The sequence below is a fragment of the Sturnira hondurensis genome, unplaced genomic scaffold (assembly GCF_014824575.4).
Source record: "Sturnira hondurensis isolate 20B ecotype Veracruz unplaced genomic scaffold, ASM1482457v3 Scaffold0020601, whole genome shotgun sequence".
Taxonomy (NCBI): Eukaryota; Metazoa; Chordata; class Mammalia; order Chiroptera; family Phyllostomidae; genus Sturnira; species Sturnira hondurensis.
In genome coordinates, this window is record NW_028093232.1 from 2,896,536 (window position 1) to 2,916,567 (window position 20,032).

At 41.3% G+C, this 20,032-nt stretch overlaps 1 protein-coding gene across 1 annotated transcript; it reads left to right on the plus strand.

The window, feature by feature from the left end:
* The first annotated feature begins 376 nt into the window (after window positions 1-376).
* On the plus strand, window positions 377-19,354 carry NEMP1 (nuclear envelope integral membrane protein 1). Its single transcript, XM_037030258.1, has 9 exons — window positions 377-509; window positions 10,261-10,385; window positions 11,458-11,677; window positions 14,188-14,260; window positions 15,551-15,644; window positions 16,070-16,184; window positions 16,845-17,070; window positions 17,848-18,021; window positions 18,777-19,354. Exons 1-9 carry the CDS (start codon window positions 383-385, stop codon window positions 18,955-18,957), a joined length of 1,335 nt encoding a protein of 444 aa, XP_036886153.1. The 5' UTR covers window positions 377-382; the 3' UTR covers window positions 18,958-19,354.
* Window positions 19,355-20,032: the final 678 nt, after the last annotated feature.

Here is a 20,032-nt window from a genome sequence, read left to right on the forward strand (position 1 = left end):
GAAAGAGTGTCCATGGAAATACCAAGTTTAGTCAAGGAGGCCTCGCCCATCCTGTCTTCCTATTGGCTAAGATTACCATCAATCGCACCAGTTGTAACTAAACTGGAGACGGAAGCTTGTTGTTAGGGGGTGGAAGCTTCCTGTCTCCGTCGCTAAGATAAGAGCTGTTTTGTAATAGGCTGAAACTGCTGCTCCCGCCTTCTCGCATCAGTTGCTAAGAGGCGGGATTTTAGGGTACACCGGGGACCGCTTACATGAAGCTCCGCCCATCCAACTGGATATTATGATGGGAGGGTCTTGAAGCGGATAGGCTGCTGGCCCTGCCTGTTCGGGATTAGTTGTTGGAGAGTGACACGTGAGGAGGCGGTGTCTTGAGACGACTATGGCGGGAGGAATAAAAGTGGCGGTCTCTCCTGCAGTTGGTTCCGGGCCCTGGATCTGGGGGGCCGGGTGCGGTGGCACAATGCGGCTTCTCCTGGTTTTCTCCGGCTGCTTGGTCTGTGGCTCAGGTACCACCCGGGCAGCATCTACCAAGGGAGCGGGTGCCGAGGGGGTCACATTTAGAAAAGTGGGGAGCGTTCCCGTGCGCGGCCAGTTAGTTTGCGGAGTGGCACCAGTGTGCGGGGACGAAGAAGCTTCATTGTAGGCGAATGAGCCTCAACACTGAGGGGCCTGGGCCTGCCCGGAGTGGGGAGGAGCCGGGAGCCTTTGGTGGAGACAGGGAGGCCTGGACTGAGTGAGAATCGGTCCTGGGGGCTGCTTCGTGCTGTACCGACCTCGGGTTTCCTGGTTAAAAGGAGGGAGACCCGAGGATTCTTCGGGGCAGGCAGGACTGCGACTGGAAAGGGGGCATCCCATTTACTCAGCAGATTAGGAACACCCTCTGAGTGTATGCTTCTCAGGACTTGGGGAGTGGGTGGCTGAAATGCAGTAATCTCTAGCTAGTATCTTCTGCTGTTCTAAGATCCTGGCCCTTGCCAGCGCTGTAGAACAGACTTGGACCCTGGAGTCCTTAACTTACCATTTCAAAAAAAAAGGAAAAGAAAAAGATACAAGTGCCATTCAGTCAAAAACGAATAGGTGTCCTTTGGGAATCAAACTTGATACTCCTGGATAATGGGCTTTGGACTGTATTTAAACTTTTCCTTTTCTACTCTAATCCAGAAAACCTAGAGTGTTTGTAAGAATCTCGATCTACCCCTCTTGTTAAATGCACAACAGAAAAATAAGTAGGTTTCCAAACGTCCATTGAAGGGAGTTGAAACTCACAGAGTTAAAAATAATTGTGTCTTGTAAACACATACTGTGCTTTGTTTGCTGCCTGTCCCATGTTGACACTTAATGATCATCGTTAGCTTCAACTTTAAGGTCTCAGGATCCTTAGATCTAGTTCCAAAGTGCAGCATCCTTCTGAAACTTTTTAAAAAATTTATTTATTTTTAGAGAGAAGGGAAAGGAGGGAGGAAGAGAGGGAGCAAAACATCAATGCGTGGTTGCTTCTCACCTGGCCCCCACCCCAGGCATGTACCCTGACTAGGAATCAAACTGGTGACCCTTTGGTTCGCAGCCTGAACTCAATCCATTGAGCTACACCATCCAGGGCGAAACCTTTTTTTTTTTTTTTAAAGGGAGAGGGAATTAGAATCCAGGAAGGTGCTTTTTAGAGGCAGGGCCTAAAGTAACATTTATTTAAAGAGCTATTTGTGATATGAATGCACTTGGGTCAAATGGTTAACCTCTAAAATGTGATTGTGAATTGTGAGGATAAAAGAGAAAACATATAGAAAAATATTACATAGAGCTCAATCACCAGTTTCTTAAGTTTCATTAGTGAGGAGAGAAATAGGTATATCTGCTCTGAGAAGGATAAACTTGAGGGCTGATATTTGTTCTGTGCAGCCTGATAGGTCACATGGGTGGAGGCTGCAGAGTGACCCTGGCGTGGAGAGGACCTTTCTGAGAGGCAGAAGTACTGGGAGACAGCGGAGTGCCTCAGAGGGCAGAGGGTTCTTTTTCACTGGGAGTTTTTGGAAAATTTGATGATAATTTAAACTATCAAATAATGTGAATTTATTTTATACTACTTGTCAAGTACAATTAAGTATAAAGAAGTAGAAAACACCCTCACTATTCCATTCAGAGGCAGCCCTTTTTAGCACACTTCTGGTATTTTTCCACGATTTTAATTGCAAAAAAATTCGCATTGATGATGTAATTCATATTCCTGTCAGCAATCCAGTTCTCTTCCATAGAGACCACCAGTGATTACCAGAGATAATTTTCTTATTGGATTTGGTAGCATAAGCATTTTCCTGTGTCATTTGAAGTTGGGTTTTTTTTGTTTTTTTTTTTAGATTTTATTTATTTAATTTAAGAGAGAGGAGAAGGGAAAGAAACATCATTTGGTTACCTCTCACACTCCCCCAACCAGGGATCTGGCCTGCAACCCGGGCATGTGTCCTGACTAGGAATCGGACAAGCGATGTTTTGGTTCACAAGCTGGCACTCAATCCACTGAGCCGCACCAGCAAGGGCAGAAATTCTTCATAAATGTTTTTTTTTTCTTCAGTGGACAGATCATTTATTTAATGTTTCTGAATTAAACATTTGGTTGTATATTTGTTGGGTTTCTTCTGTTGGTTGGATATTTGTGATATTTCTAGTTTTTAATTGTATATAACACTATATCTTTGTGTATAACTTTTATTGCATTTAGATTTCTCTTAAGGATAGATTTCTCAGAAATGGGTTTACTTCAATAGCTAAAATATATTTAAGACCCTTGAAACATTTTGCTAAAATACTTTCCTGAAAAGGTGTGCCAGTTTACACCACTACCAGTGTTTGCATGTGACCCTTGACAGCAATAGATATTCTAGACTGTGACACCTTTACTAATTTGATGAATCCAAAGTGGTATCTTAATGTGGTTTGCATTTCTTGCACTATTTGTGAGGGAGCATCATTCAACTGTTTATTAGCTATTTAATTTTTTATTTTGACTTCTGAGTTTTTTTGGAGTGTGTTTCTGTCCCGTTTTCTTGGCCTATTTATGGGAATTTTTTGTGGACTTGTAAAATCAATTTGGATAAGCATTTTTGTATATTAAGGATATATATATATATATATATATATATATATTTACAAACTATTTATTGCAGAACTTTGCCCCACCTCTTTTAAATAGAAGACATGTATTTTTATGTCGTCACTTAATTTTATTATTTAGATTTAGTTCCCTTTTATGCTTAACGAATCCTTCAGAATTGAAGTGATACTATTTTTGTGTGTGATACACTTAATTTTTTCATTGTATTTTTAATTTATAATTAATGTTAGCCTTTGGTGTGAGGGGAGATTTTAATTTCCATACAACTAGTCAGTTACCCCAGCATCCCATTGAATAATCTTTTGCTAAGCCCATTGACTTAAGGTGCTAGTTTTTGTTGTTGTTGTTTTTTATTTAAAGATTTTATTTATTTATCTTTAGAGGGAAAGGGAAGGAGAGGAGAGAAATATCAATGTATGGTTGCCTCTTATGCATCCCCTCCTGGGAACTGGCCTGCAACCCAGGCGTGTGCCCTGATTGGGAATTGAACCACGATCGTGTGGTTCGCAGGCCCGCGCTTAAGGTGCTAATTTTTAAGGAGGCTTTTAAGTATGAGTTGGATTACTTCTTACAGAAATTAATAAAGGCTATTTAAGAATTAGAAGTTGTTTTTCATAACTTTAGGATCTGTTCCAGTCCTCACATACTACGGATCATTCTCATTACCTTCTGCCTAGAGATGTTAATTGATCACTGTTGTTGATTGAAGACTAAGTTCATGATGATCAAAAGTAAATATGAAGTTATTAACCTTTGAATAGCTATATTATGGGTAAATAAAATAAGTTTTGTTTCACTAAATTCCAAGGCCTTTTTATTTATTTTTTTCCTGCAAAGAATTGGGTCTTTGGGCTCAGAAAGCATCTTCCTGAATATTTAATTCATTGTGCTTTTTAACATGCTGCTTAACCTATTTTAGGAAGGAAAAGAAAGGTGGTATATGTCCTTTTGCTATGAGAAGCACAAGGTTCTAACATGAACATTTTGACAACTTGTGTATGTTTAAGGTCATTTGGTTTAGTTCTGTGTTTCTAACCATGTAAGCTGGAGTGGTGATTGTTTCCACAGATTATTCTTTTAGGCTGAATTGGTCTGTTTGAGCTCTCAATGAATGTCCAAGATGTGGCTAGTCAAGGTACTAATTTGTGTAGGAGGGTGCTGTTAGGCAGGTTGGTTTGTTATTTGTTTATTTACATTTCTTTTCCTGAAATAGTTCACAACTTGGGAAAAGGAAGGACTAGATTTTAAGACATGTTGTTTTTTATATGACAGTTTTATTTCTTTAGGAAATGACATTGGAAATTTTTAAGCCCTGGCTGGGGTAGCTCAGTGGATTGAGCGCAGGCCTGCAAACCAAAGGATTGCGGTTCGATTCTCAGTCAGGGCATATGCCTGGGTTGCAGGCTAGTTCCCAGCAGGGGACACACGAGAGGCAACCATACATTGATATTTCCCTCCCTCTCTCCTTCCCTTCCTTTCTAAAGATAAATAAAATTTTTTAAAAAAGAAAATTTTAAAGTTAGTTTAAAAATACCTTTGCCTTTTCTTGACAAGTGTTTCAAATAGCTTGTGTTATTATTGACAATTATTTGTATCCTATTACCCTCTGGAAAATAATAATAATGGGCTTAAACAAGTATATTATATTACTTGGTTTGGGGGGAAAGAAGGGGCCAGTGAGTATGAACCTTGTTTTTTTCAAAATTTGTAAATACAGTGGTTTTAAGCTTCGTATATAACTTTACCCTCTTACAGTCCCCAGAAGGAAATAAACTCTTGATCCATATTTATGAGTGAATATTCTTTCAGTATATTTGTTAGGCAAATGTCAATAGGACTTTCAAAAGATTTTATGAAAGATAGGCTTGGAGGAAATTCAAGTGCGCATTGGATAAAATCCTAGTTAAAAAAAATGGTAGACAAGGGTGCAGAACATGCTATCCAAAAATATAGTACCTTGGCATATTGAATATTTTAAACTGAGAGAATATGAGAAAACAGCAGAAGCAGGAAGGTCACTGGGACCTCTCCCACTTTGCCCTTTTTTCCTGGCACAGGCCATAAAATCTTCATGTGAGAGATGCCCTCCCTCCACCTGGAGGAAAGGAGCATCCTCATCTCTGAAGACGAAGGGCCACCAAGAAGAATCCTAACACACAGGCCTTACTCAGCCGCTCCTAGTTTACCTCATTACTTCATAAATACCTGTCTCATTCCTCCAGGACTATCCTGTCGTCATCAAACCCAGCATAAAAGTACATTGGTTTTACAGTTTCTTTAGGTCCTCATTTCCTTATGAAGAAGGCCTTTGTATCATGTAAAGGTTAAATAAATTTGTATACTTTTTTATCTTTGTTAGTTTAATTTTCAGACCCAGCCAAGGACCCTAAGAGAGTCCAGGACAGGACAACTTTTCTCTCCCCTACAATGTCAAGATTGACTTAAAAATTTGAACTATAATTCACATACCGTAAAATCCACCCTTTCAGTGGTTTTTAGTGTTGTATATTCACAAGGTTGTGTAACCATCACCACTGATATATATAGAATATTTTCATCCATCCCAAATAAGGTCCCATACATCTTAAGCATTCTCTTTCCATCGCCCTTTCCTTCCAGGTGCTGGCAGCCACTAACCTATTTCCTCTTTCTGGATTTGCCTATTCTAGACAGTTCGTGAAAGTGGAATCGTTCAATGTGTAGCCTTTGTTTTGGTCTGGATTTTTTCATTCATTATAATGTTTTCAAGATTTATCCATAGCACACTGTAATATGTATGAGTACTTTTTTAAAAAAATTATCATCCGAGGATATGTTTATTGATTTTAGAGCGAGAAGAAGGGAGAGAGAGAGAGAAAGAAACGTTGATGTGACATAGATCAGATTGCCTCCCATTCACACACCAACCAGGGATCAAACCTCGATATGTGCCCTGACTGGGGATTGAACCCTCAGCCATTGGGTGCATGGGACGATGTTTGAACCAACTGAGCCACCTGGCCAGGGCTTAGTACTTTTTTGTGTGGCTGAGTCGTATTCCATTGTCTGCATATACCTCATTGTGTTTATCCATTCATCAGATGGTGGACATTGGAGTTGTTTCTATTTTTTGGTTGTTATGAATATTGCTGCTATGAACGATTTTGTGTAGAAGTTTTTGTGTGAACATTATGTTTCCAATTCTCTTGGGTATATACATAGAAGTGGAATTGCTGAGTCATATAAAAACTCTATGTTTAACTTTTTGAGGAACTGCCAAAAAGTTCTTCTTCTTTTTCAAAGAAGCTGTACCGCTCCACGTCCTCACTAGCAGTGTCTGGGGGTTCCAGCTTCTCTGCATCCTCACTGACACTTATGTCCTCATTTTGACTGTAGTCATCATGGTGAGGATGAGGTGGTGGTTTTGGTTTGTATTTCCTTAGAGACTAATGATGTCGAGCCTCTTACTGTGTGCTTATTGGTCATTTTTTCTTTCAGCTTTATTTTGCATTGGTTTCAGGTGTTTCATTGTTCAGGTGTTAGACAATCATAATTTACATAACGTTCTCAATATTTCTAGTACTCTGACTGGCACCGAACATAGTTATCGTAATGTTATTGACTATATTTCCTATGCTTTACTTAGATCCCCATGACTATTTTCCAACTACCAGTTTGTACTTCTTAATGCCTTCACCACTGTTACCTGGTCCCCCCACCTCCCTCCCTTCTGGCAACCACCAGTTTGCTCTCTGTGTCCGTGAGTCTGTTTTAGTTTTATTTGTTCATTTATTTTGTTCTTTAGATTCCACATGTAAGTCAAATCATATGGTATTTGTCTTTTTCTGTCTGACTGACTTATTTCACTAAGCAAAATACCCTCTAGGTCTGTTTATGCTGTCACAAATAAGATTTCATTCTTTTTTATGGCTGAGTAATATTCCATTGTATATATTATATGTACCACAGCTTTAAAAACTTTTTTTAAAGATGTTATTTATTTATTCTTAGAGAGAGGGGGAGGGAGGGAGAAAGAGAGGGAGAGGAACAGCAATGTGCAAGAGATACATCAATCAGTTGCATCTCACATGCCCCCAGCTGGGGACCTGGCCTACAACTCAGGCATGTGCCCTAACCTGGAATCGAACCCATGACCCTTTGGCTTGCAGGCCAGCACTCAATCCACTGAGCCACAGCAGTGAGGGCTATACCACAGCTTTTTTATCCACTTGTCTGTTGATGGGCACTTGGTATGCTTCCCTATCTTAGCTATTGTAAATAATGCTGCAATGAACATAAGGATGCGTTTATTTTTTTAATTAGTGTTTTGGGTTTCTTTGGATAAATCCCTAGAATTGGAATTGCTGGATTATAAGGCAGACTTTTAATTTTTTGAGGAAACTCCATACTGTTTTCCATAGTGTCTGTACCAATCTGCCTTCCTACCAGTGGTATACAAGGGTTCCCTTTTCTCCACATTCTCACCATAGTATATCTTCTTTGGAGAAACGTCCATTTAAGTCCTTTTCCCATTAAAAAAATGGGGTGTTTCCTTTTTTATCATTGAGTTGTGGTAGTTTATGTTATTCTAAATACTAGACCATTCTCAAATATACGAAGTCTATCCAGAAAAAAGTCCAGCCATTGTTAATATAATGAGAACAGTTTGTCCAACATCAGTGTAAGCTGGCTGCCAAGGAAAGCGGACTGGAATGCTCATGCCTGAACAATGATGACTTCACTGTACTAGTCAGTGCAGGTGGTAGACACTGTTGAGTGAGCATGTGTACTGTGTGGCCATCACATTCAAAATGACCGAGCAAATATAGCAATGAATCTGCATCAAATTTTTCATTAAGCTTGAACATTCCTCCATGGAAACTATTGGATGATTCAGAAGGCTGCAGCTATGGGCAGCTGGTGATCGGCAGCTTCATCACCACAGTGTGCCCGCTCGTGCATGCTTCATGCAGAGATTTTTGGCAAAACATGAAATCACCCAGTGGCTCAGCCCCCCTACAGCCCAGATTTGGTGCCCTATGACTCTGGCTTTCCCCGAATCTAAAATCACCTATGGAAGGGAAGAGATTTCAGACTGTCGATGAGATTCAGGAAAATCCAATGGGGCAGCTGATGGCAACTGGGAGAAGTATGTGAGGTCCCAAGGTGCCTACTTTGAAGGGGACTGAAGCATCATTGTCCTACGTACAATGTTTCTTATATCTTGTATGTTCTTCTGTAAATGTCTCTGTTTTTCATATTATATGGCTGAATACCTTCTGGAAAGATTTGTAAATATTTTCTCCCATTTTGTGGATTGTCTTCACTATAGTGTTCTTTGAAACACAAAACTTTTAAATTTTTATGGAGTCTGATTTCTTTTTTTGTTTGTTTTTTGGTTGCTATGCTTTAGTGTCATATCTAAGAAACCATTGCCTAATCCAAGGTCATGAAGATTTACACCTGTGTTATTTTCTAATCAGTTTGATAGTTTTTGCTCTTACATTTAGGTTTAAGTCTGAATTTAACTTCAAAATTAGTCTTAGCTTTACCTTAAAACAATTTTGGATCAGTAGGCATCATTGCCTTTTGCGTGCATGTAACTTTGTCTTCCCAAGGATTTGTTGAGGTTTTTGTGTTTTCATGGGTTTTGGTGTGTTTGTTTTTAGTTTTTATTTATTTCTTTTTAGAGAGAGAGGAAGGGAAGGAGAAAGAGAGGGAGAGAAACATCAATGTGTGGCTGCCTCTCATGTGTCCCCTCCCAGGGACCTGGCCTGCAGCCCAGGCATGTGCCCTGACTGGGACTCGAACCGCAATCTCAATCCACTGAGCCATGCCAGCCTGTTTTTAGTTTTTTTAAAAAATATTTTATTTATTTATCTTTAGAGGTGAAGGGAAGGAAAAAGGGAGAGAAATATCAATGCATGGTTGCCTCTCATGAGTCCCCCGCCAGGAACTGGCCTGCAACCCAGACATGCACCCCGATTGGGAACCGAACTGCGATCCTCTGGTTCACAGGCCCGTGCTCAATCCACTGAGCCACGCCAGCCAGGGCTGTCTTTAGTTTTTTTGAATCTAGCTACTTTTGTGTTAAGACCCAGAGACATAACTACGTTTCCACTTAAAGTAGCACTTAATAAATTGCTAAGTACGATATAGAACTCAAAGAAGAAGTTATTAAATGTTTTGTGGTCCAGAAGGTAGCTTGCACAATTTGAGTGGGAAGATAAAAGAGTGGTCACTTAGAAAAGAAGATATTTTCTTTATTTTCAGAGAGAGGAGGGAGGGAGAAAGAGAGGGAGAGAAACATCAATGTGTGAGAGAAACAATTGGTTGCCTCTTGTTCACCCCCAAATGGGGATCTGCCCGCAACCCAGGCATATGCTCTGATGGGGAATGAACCGGCAACCTTTTGGTTTGCAGGCTGGCGCTCAGTTTGCAGAGCCATACCAGCCGGGGCAACACTGTTCACTTTTAGACCTTAAATTAGTTGAGACTGAATACAAAACTCCTGAGGGGGAGAGTGTTCTGTTTTGGTAAAATCAAAGGGGATGCATATTTATTCATTGACTGTTCTTAAAACTTGAAATGAAACAAGACAGCAGGAAAAAAAGCAACTTTGCGATCTTTTTGTATCTACTTCAAGTACTATACACATGTAATCACCATTGCCAGTTCTGTTCATCCTAATCAGGAAGGGGTTAGAGAAAAATCACCAGATGGGGTTACTGTAGCTGTGCCTTTTTAAGGGGAACAGGACCTGGCTTTGACTCCAGGGTCTTATTTTAGTCAAACTACTTAATAACTGGGTGACTTTGGGCAAAACCATCCTTCTTCAGTATGTTTCCTCACTTGTACAATAGGGATTTGAGAGTGCCCACCTCATAACATTGTTGGGCGGGTTAAATGAGACAGCATGCTGCCTGTCTCAGTAAACATTTATTAGTAGCTTTTATTGCTTTCTGGGTTAATGACTGTTTGTACTATTTAAATAATCTGACAGAAATAAGACTGCCTCACTTCTTTTCTCAGTTATCTTCTTGTTTCTCAGTCAGTGACATTTTAGCCCCAGTTTTAAGAAAGTGGTCAGTTTAAATCTTTTTATGAAATGAGTTTTAGTCATTAGCTTGTTCTATTTATATTTAATTCTTATTTCCTTTCTTTGCATAAAGCTAAAATTGATGTAAGAGTGGCCATGCTTCAGGAATCCCAAGTTTATAATAAGGCTACAGGGCAACAGTTCTGTTACGAAAATGTGCTGGTCCCGAAGTGGCATGACATATGGACACGGATACAGGTAATGGATTGGGTCCCTGGCAAGGCAGCTTCTCTGACCATCTGTGTTAGCGCGGACTTTGACACTCTTTGCTCTGACACACAATTTTTTGAAAAAGTATTGTTAACAACCTTGGTAGAGGTGAGATTACCCTAAATTGTGTTTTCACCAGTAAGCATTTATGCCTACTTACGTTCCTCTCTCTGCTCATTTAAGTAGCTGTCAGTACTTGGCCCTGAGGTAAACTAACTTCCTCCTTTTCCAGAAGAGACTTCGTCTTTCTCTTGCCCTCTACACACACCCCCTACACGCCCCTGTCTTTTTAAATGCCTTGTGCCTTCTTTGACCTGGAAACAGTTGCGTGTCTCTCAGGATGTAAACTCTTTTGCCTTGCTGCTCCTATTTTGATTCTACACAAGATGTTTCATCAACCTTCTGAAGTTTCCTCTCGATAGAATGGCTTCGGTGTCATTTATTCCATAACACCGTGAAACTAGCTGGTGGAGCAAGAGTGTCTGGTTGTAGTAAAGGTTGACCAAAATGAGTCCTTTTGAAAATGTTGCTACTGCCACGAGCGTAGTCACTGACAAGGGTGTTTGTTCATATCAAACACATAAGGGTGGGCTTGTGGGGGGGTTTTTTTAATGCTCTCTTTTTATTATCTGATACAAAGATCATATTCCATCTGGGCCAAATTATAACCAACATTTACCATAGTCAGTGATTTGTGACAAAGGATTAAGCTTCTCAGCCTGTCATTATGGGAAACATTTTCAGGGCTGTTTATGCCTGGCAATTTTCTTAATATTCTAGACCCTCGCTTTGTATGATCTCTTGTGAATAGCTGCATTGTGGAGGTCCTTTTCTCTCCGTGTTCTGGCCCGATGGGAGATTCAGGTCACGTTGGCAAGACACCCTAGCAGCTGCCTGTCTGTGCTGGGTGCAGCGCTTGAGCCACTGCATCTCTGTATTTACTCTCATGGGCTTGGACCACCAGTGCCATTTCCGATTTAGATATTTACTCTAACGTTGTTGTTGTTGTTGTTTTTATTATATTTGTGAAAAACTCATCTTGATATTATTTGTGTTACAGATCCGGGTGAATAGTTCCAAAGTGGTACGAGTCACCCAGGTGGAGAATGAGGAGAAGCTGAAGGAACTAGAGCAGTTTAGTATCTGGAACTTTTTTTCCTCCTTTCTAAAAGAGAAATTGAATGACACCTATGTTTACGTGGGTCTATACAGCACAAAAACCTGCCTCAAGGTTGAGATTATAGAGCACGACACCGAGTACAGTGTCACTGTGACCCGCAGTAAGTCTTACCTGTGTTTTTCCCATGGATTCTATGATGAGAAAGGGCTGGACACTGGAGGGTATAATTAGTGAGACAAAAATCAGCCCAAGGTAGTTCCATTTTGGTTCTGATTACAGCCTGAGTTCACCACTGCTCCCAGGAGTTTAGGGAGAGTCCACCCCACATTAAACCCTTTAGGCCTAGAATTGAGACTTCACTTTAGGTCATTCCGGGTACCTCCTTACCCAGAGTAGCGCAGACTCGTGTCCCGAATACGTCCAGCGTCACTGACCTAGTGTTCCCAGAGTTGTTTGGCGGGAGAGAGCTGTGTTTCTGCCTCCAGGCACTCCTAGACCAGGACAGATGTCCTGAAGTGCACAGGTCTGCGTTTGAAGACGTGAATGGTTCAACAATAAAAACTGAAAAAAGGTAGAACTGAATATCGATACTTCGCTGGTAAAAAGTATTTGCGCAGTGATGAATATGAAGACCACTGCAGTTTAAGGTTGGTCAGTGGAACTGGGAGTTTTCCCTTCTCTAACTGTCTGAGGAAGCTTCACAGAGGCGGCAGATCCCTGTCCTCTGGAATTCTCCCTGACTTGCCTCTCCTTTGTTACCACCCAGGGTCCTGGATTGTTGCGGGTAGTAGAAATGGTCCTGGCTTTTGCTACACAGTGTTTTGTGCCCTTCTGATCGTCCTAGAGCTCCACAGTTCTTTGGTTGTATAGGATTGGCCTGGTTGGGTTTTTTCTTTTTTCGGTATTCCTTTTACATTTGCCAATCCTTCTTGCTCCCGTTCTGTTTGTGGGCCTCCCCAAGACTCAGAACTCTTGAATGTGAAGGCTGTGGGGGTGCCTGTTACAGCACCGAGGGCCCTCTGCTTGGGCTCCCTGGTCCTGGGTGAGATGTATTTTAGTGGAGGCTTTTCCATCACAGTGGTTGTGTAGCGAAGGGAAGTAAATGGTGGTGTTGGGCAAGAAAAATAGCCAGTTAGAGAACAGCAGAGGGCCCTGACCCAAAGTTCTAGGCAAGTGTGTTAAATTCCAGCCTGAGTGACCTAAGGCTTGAAAGCCTGAGTGATGGAGACCCCTTGTGGGCGATAGCGCGAAGTGTTGAGGGCACTATGCCTGGTTCTGTGCAAAGCAAAGCTTGGTTTCTTTTAGCCTTGGTATAGGCAGCCAGAATAAGAATAGATCCTCAGGAAAGTTTGGGTTAGACAGAGACCTAATCACACTTTCTCTTTGGAAGGGTGCCCAGGATTTGCGAGGAATTTATTATGTTGTTTTGGTGGGCTGTTAGCATTTATTTTATTAGCTGACCAATAATGCCAACGTTGCCATTTATTCTGTACAGTAATTCCCCCTTATCCATGGTTTCACTTTCTGTGGTTTCAGTTACCTGCGGTCAACCTCAGTTGAAAATATTAAATGGGAAATTTTAGAAATAAAAATATTTAATAAACAATTCATAAATTCTAAATTGTGTGCTGTTCTGAGTAGCGTGATGAACTCTCACCCCATCCCATCTGGACGCAAATCACCCCTTTGTCCAGTGTATCCACGTCGCACACGGTCGCTGCCCTCCTGTCAGCTGCTCGGAAGCCGTAGGGTTAGCAGATCGATTGTCACAGCTGACTTTCCCTGCACAGCCGTGCTTATGTTCACGTCCCCTTTGTTCACTTAGTAATGGCCCCAAAGCACAAGAGTAGTGATGTTGACGATTGTGCTATGCCGGAGAGAAGCTGTAAAGTGCTTTTTTTAAGTGAAAGGGTGAAAGTTACTGACCTAAGGAAAAAAGTTGTATGCTGAGGTTGCTAGGAAAAATGGTGAGAACGAAATCTTCTGTCTGTGACATCGTGAAGAAGGAAAAAGAATTCCGTGCTCGCTTTGCTGTCACACCTCAAACTGCAGAAGTTGCAGCCACAGCGTGTTAAACGCTTAGTTAAGATGAAAAAGACATTAAATTTGTGGGTAGAAGACGTGAACAGAAAATGAGTTTCTGTCGATGGCAGTGTAAAATGACCACATTCACTTAAGTAGTAACTTTTAATACAGTCCATTGTTATAATTATTCTATTTAATTTATTACTTATTGTTATTAATCTCTTACTCTGCCTGTTTTTTTAAAGATTTTATTTATTTCTTTTTAGAGACAGGGAGAGGGGGGGAAGGAAACATGAATGTGTAGTTGCCACCCACACTCCCCTCCCCCGACCCTGCACAAGGATCCTGGCCGGCAACCCAGGCATGTGCCCCGACTGGGGATCGAACCAGCGACCCTTTGGTTTGCAGGCCGGCACTCAAACCACTGAGACACACCAGCCAGGGTTACCGTGCCTGTTTTATAAATTAAACTTTATCATAGGTGTGTATGTGTAAGAAAATACAGTGTATGTAAGGTTCATTATCATTCACTGTTCTAGGCATCCCCTGGGGTCTTGGAACATATGCCCCGCAGATGAGGGAGGACTGATATAATGCCTCAACTGTTTGGTTCTCCTATTAAGCAGAAGTCTCTATTTTTTTCAGGATTTGACCCCAAACTCTTTCTCGTTTTTCTCCTTGGACTTACGTTATTTTTTTGTGGAGACTTGCTGAGCAGGTAAGTTCCAAGGCTGGAGTGCGGAATGACGGGGCTCAGACCCACCCTGCCAGATTCTTACCAATAAAAAATCTGGTAAAATCTTTAAATGCTGCTATTTCCTTTCTCAGGACTTTTATGGCTAGGCTATTGCCTGGTTGGATAATTTTTAAAAAATATTTTAGTATATGTGTTACGATTTTGGTTGTTTTTTTTTTTTCTTATATTGAAGAAGATTGGCAATAATGAAATCCTGCTGTTAGGTCGACCTATCTTTTGATGAGATTTAGCCAGTCCATTAATCACTCTTTCCACCATTAGAAAAGAAATAATGCGTTAACCTCTTCTTTTATTTTTAAATTTTTATTTATTGATTTTAAAGAGAGAAGGAGAGAGAGAGAGACATCAGTCTGTTGTCTCCCTTACTCATGCACTCATTGGTTGCTTATTGTATGTGCCCTGACCAGGGATCAAACCCACAACCTTGACTTATTGAGGTGATGCTCTAACCACCTGTGCTACCTGGCCAGGGCCAAACCCTTATTTTCACTGGGCTACATGCCATTCAGAGGTGAAAAACAAACACTAACCACTTGCTCATTTCCTGCCTTTAGGAAGGTACTAGTTAAACTAGGTGAAACTGACATGTGCAAATATAAAGAAAACATGTAGATAAGTAAACAAACATTGAACAAAGGTAGGACCAACATTAACTCTGTACACCAGTAAAAAGAATACTTGTGGAATAGTGAACAACAGATTAACAATTATTCGAAGTTGGGCTGGAGTGAGGTTGGTGGGAGTTGTTCCTTCTTTGGAGGGATCCTGGGAGAAACACACCAAGGGGAGAGTGACTGATACAGAAGCCTGGGTGTGAGTAAGGAGCTCTCTGTTCTGGGCCCTGTGTTTGGTTTATCCTCTTGGGTAATCAATTCAGTTCCAGTTTCCGCAAGGGACAATGTATTTGTTCCTTTCTTCTCCCCAGAGAGCTGTAGAGTTCTTCAGAAGGAAGATTCTTACTGAAATTTGGATTGGGAGGGGGGCTGGGATGGGTCTTATTTTGCAGAGTCTTATTAAGCAGAGTCTTATTTTGGGGATGTACTTGAGGGGCCTCCTCGATGCTAATCCTCGTCATCTGGCAGCAACTGTGTTGTTCCATTCTCTTCAGTTTTCTGGTCTCAAGTTTTGGGCAAAAAACTGCTCTAATCTTGTACCTTTTGCCATCTTTTGGCTGGGACAGTTGTCCTAGTTGGAACAATGCCATGTATGAAGAATACACAGGTAGTCACGTGATACATTTTCTCTTCCCAGAAGCCAAATCTTCTACTATTCCACGGGGATGAGTGTGGGAATTGTGGCTTCTCTGCTAATCATCATTTTTGTCCTGTCCAAGTTTGTACCCAAGGTGAGTAGCAGAATATTCGTGTGGTTAAGATGAGCCTGGATAGTCGAAGGGTGGGTTTTCTTGGATAATCTTCGAGCACTGAAAATTTGCTTTGATGGCTAAGTCAATGTCCTACTCTTTCTTGATTCAGAAGTGTACTTTCTGTGAGGAAGCTTGGAGCCTGATTACATACAAATGCTCCCTTTTTATTTAAAATTCTTTGCTAAGTGGGGGATTAAAGTCTCCTTCCATTTGCTTATTACGTAGTTAGGCTTCTTAAGTTATTTAGCCTCTCATTTTCCCAGTGTTCTTTGTAGACTGTACATTTTAAATGTAAAAAATATTTGTAAGAGATGTTTTTCAGTGGTGGTTTTTGTAGTTCCATTTTGCCTTTATGTATGGAAAGCCTTTTGTAACTTGCTGCTTTCACTTCTACTCTGTCTTAGAAAAGTCCCATTTACATCATCCTGGTGGGAGGCTGGTCATTTTCGCTGTACCTCATTCAACTAGTTTTTAAAAACTTACAAGAGATCTGGAGGTGTTATTGGCAGTATCTCTTAAGTAAGTGTGGTTGGTTTTGCTTTCTTTTTTATATATTTATAGGCTATTTTAGCTAATTTGATCATGAAGTTAACTTTTAGGAGTTTGAAGTCCACACCATTGTATTAATTTTTAAGAATCATGGTTCTTGACTTCTAACCCCTCTACAGTTGTTAGCTTCTCTTCAGTTAAAATGATTGTGCTCGGGAGAAGACTTGAACTTGTTGACGAGTACACCTTTCTGTACACGATAGACATCTTCTGAAAACCTATAACTTGACTTCATTTGTATTTTAAGTACAATTACATTAAGAAATACCTGTGGTGAATCTGATCTTTAGAGCAAGAATCCTTCGTACAAATAATAACCCTTAGTCTACCCTTTGGGAAGTGATTAACCTGGGTTTGCATATATTGGGTTTTTTAAACAGACTCTTCTGCTAGAGTTGTTCAGTGTATAGCAGTGCCCCATCCACACCAAGTAAATTCGGGACAAGGAAAGGCAGAACTTAAAGAGATAAATATATCTGAGTAGTGAAAAAGTATGAAGGATTAAATAAAGATCGTGTCTGTTTTCCTGGTTTAATCGGTGCTATATAGTGAATTTACTGCTGCTCCCCACACACATTATTTTACTAATTATAGATGAAAAAGAATGTCTTCTGATAACTCCTCTCGTAGGCTATGTCATCACGGTCGGCTTCATGAGTTTTGCGGTCTGTTACAAGTATGGGCCCTTGGAGAACCAGCGAAGTATCAACCTGCTGACCTGGACCTTGCAGCTGATTGGCCTGTGTTTCATGTACTTGGGTATCCAGATCCCACACATTGCCCTTGCCATTGTCATCATTGCACTGTGTACCAAGAACGTGGAGTATCCTCTTCGGTGGCTGTACATCACCTACAGGTGACTGAGAGGCAAAGTAACAGTGTTGAAATGTGCAGTGTGTGACGCGGTTGCGGCAAGAGGATACAGAGGTGTTGATCTCAGAGCCTGTCTTCTGGTGGATATTTATCGTATTATTGCTTCTGTTTTTGTTCTTCCTCAGTCTCTTTTCTTTAGACTCTATAGGCATTTTTATCATTTCTAGACATTTTATATAAAATAAAAGCATCCAGTAAAGTGTCATGTGTTCCCATTGCCACTAGGTGGTGCAAAAGATACTACTTTTCTATCAAATGGCTCAGGTCACCCCTTTCAGATTATTTCACACTGGCTCACAGATGCTCTGGGTGTCCTAGTCTTAACGTAAGTGTGGTTCATAGCATGTTATCACCTCACAAAGTGAGTACAGAATGACCTGAGGCTGTCAGTGGTGATTCTGTTACAGAGAGTCAAGGTGAAACCTTCAGGTTGGGGAACCAGGTTTCTGGGCCATGGTCTTACACTATCATTTTTTGGTCATTTTCCCTGTTTTTGGAAAATAAATACTTTATTGTTTATTGGAAAATATGTGAATTTATTTGTATTAGTGAATAATGCTGCCTGTCCTGACTGGCCACTCATAGTCTGACATGTCAAGAGTACACCATGACTAAAGGCATCTGTGGCAGAAGGGTGGGAGCCGTGACTCTTAAAAGTTCAGGCTCTCTGCTGTGTGCTTGGTCCACTGAAGGGAGCTAGAGCTAAGGGTGCGTGTAGATTACTGATTAATGATTCATGGTGTTATTTTGGTGAGCACAGAAAGATGTGTAAGGCAACAGAAAAGATTGCCCCCCCTCGTCTCCTGACAGAAGAGGAGTATCGGATACAAGGAGAGGTGGAGACCCGAAAGGCTTTGGAGGAGCTTCGAGAATATTGTAACAGTCCAGACTGCTCTGCTTGGAAGACCATTTCTCGAATCCAGTCTCCAAAGAGGTAAACTCTTGGCCAGATATGCGAAGCATTTCTCAGGGTAATTGTGACCTTGAGTTTTAACAAAGATCATACTTCTAAGTAATCATTTTATATTTGCGGCTTTATTTTCCTGTTTATGTGTGGGTAGTCCAGAGGAGGGTATGCATATCATCATATGTTAAATAGTAGCCTGTCTTTTGGTTCCTCAAAGAACCATCTTCTCTGGCTTTGATTGTAGCACGGAGATGAGAAGACCGTCCTACCGTATCAGGACTTCCCTCTGAATAGTATTGCATTGCTCTTTGAGGGGTGTTTTTTCTCTTTGTTTGCAGGGCAGAGGGGTGGGGGGTTTTTTTGTTTTTGTTTTTCTTTTTATTTGGGAACAACTCCACCAGTGAGTATATGAAGCTTTAATTTGGAATTCTGATGGCATAAAGTTTATAGGACCATAAACATGAACAAAGTGTGTGATGACCCTTAATCTTTTCTTATCAGGATTACAGATGATTAAGGAACCTTGGCACTTCCATAACTAAAGAGGATAGAATGCTGCTTATTAAGCAGGATGGAGTTTCAGGGGAAGTTGGCCTATGACCCCAGCTTTCCTTTTCTCCTGGTTTCTTGCTTTCGTTTACTTAACTGCCAGAGTAGGGGCCGGGGAGGTCATCTAGACTCAGTATGATTTGAGCATATCAAGGGTTTCAATTTATTCTTAATTTGAAATAAAACCAGAAAGGGCAGAAGGTTTCTAATGAATATTACCTTCTCTTTTCCAGATTTGCTGACTTCGTGGAGGGCTCTTCTCACCTCACACCAAATGAGGTTTCTGTTCATGAGCAGGAGTATGGATTAGGGAGCATCATTGCCCAGGATGAAATCGATGAAGAAACATCCTCCGAGGAGGGGGATTCAGATTCTTGGCACCGCGCTGTCACGCGGAACAGCTTTCTGAGTTAGGTAGTAGTTGGTTACTTGTACGTGGACTGGCTTGGTGCCGGGAAGGCCCGGGTCCCGTGTGTTGCTTCTCAACTCTCTGAGCCAGAGGGAGGCTGTGCAAAAACCCCCTCACTGAAGCTAGAGGCCTGAGTAGGTCTCTCTCTGAAAACGATCTTGGTGGTCTCTGTGGGACCCCTGAGGAAGGAGAGTGGAGAAAGCATGAATGCGTCCCATTGGTTAAGCTATCAGCTCACCTGTCTTCCCAAAGGAGCAGATGGGTGCAGCTTGGACAGCACGTTGTCTCCTGACTGGAAGCCGAGTCCACCGTGGCGTTGAGGGCTGAGAACTGTCACTCGGGCTTATGTTCCATGGAGAAGTCCACACGACTGAGTCTCCTTCATGAACATGAACTTCTTTTTTTCTTCTTCTTCTTCTTTTTTTTAATATCAATGTATGGCTGCCTCTCATGCATCCCCTGCTGGGAACCTGCAACCCAGGCATGTGCCCTGACTGGGAATCAAACCGCAACCCCCTGGTTTGCAGGCCCACGCTCAATCCACTGAGCTACACCAGCCAGGGCGTGAACTTCTTGTTTTATTTCAGAATAATCCTTGTTTTAAGAGAAAAATGGATTTTTATTTGCTTGTCTTATTTTTTCAACAAATATATATATATATACAATCTTAATTTCTTAAAATGGAGGGAACTCATGTTCCAGAACCAGCAGATGCTCCAGCGTGACGAACCCCACAGGCCCCTGCGTACTTACCCAGGGGCTGTTGCATTGAGCTTGGAACTAGTTCTCATTGTACAGTATTCTAAGTCCTGCTTGCTTTTAGGAACGTGCCTATGGGTTCTTCTGTAGGGGAGGCCGCTGGGCTTTTTATTAGTCGACTTTCAATTTCATCTTAAGAACAAATTTGCATTCTTCCCTTCCCATTCCTCCTAGCTCCCTTTGCCTTTTCAGGAAGGGTCTGTTTCCATACCTGTGAAGTTACGTACAATTCAGTTTGTTTCATTTCTCATATTCTCTTCCCCTTGGTTTTTAGCATTGCTCCTGCGATTTAGAAGTGATCTTAGGGAATTTAAGTGGTTT

Coding starts and splice junctions, on each gene's coding strand:
- NEMP1 (XM_037030258.1), top strand. CDS start 383: ATGGCGGGAGGAATAAAAGTGGCGGTCTCTCCTGCAGTTGGTTCCGGG. Junction 510..10,260: donor CTGCTTGGTCTGTGGCTCAG/GTACCACCCGGG, acceptor CTTTGCATAAAG/CTAAAATTGATGTAAGAGTG. Junction 18,022..18,776: donor CGAATCCAGTCTCCAAAGAG/GTAAACTCTTGG, acceptor TCTCTTTTCCAG/ATTTGCTGACTTCGTGGAGG.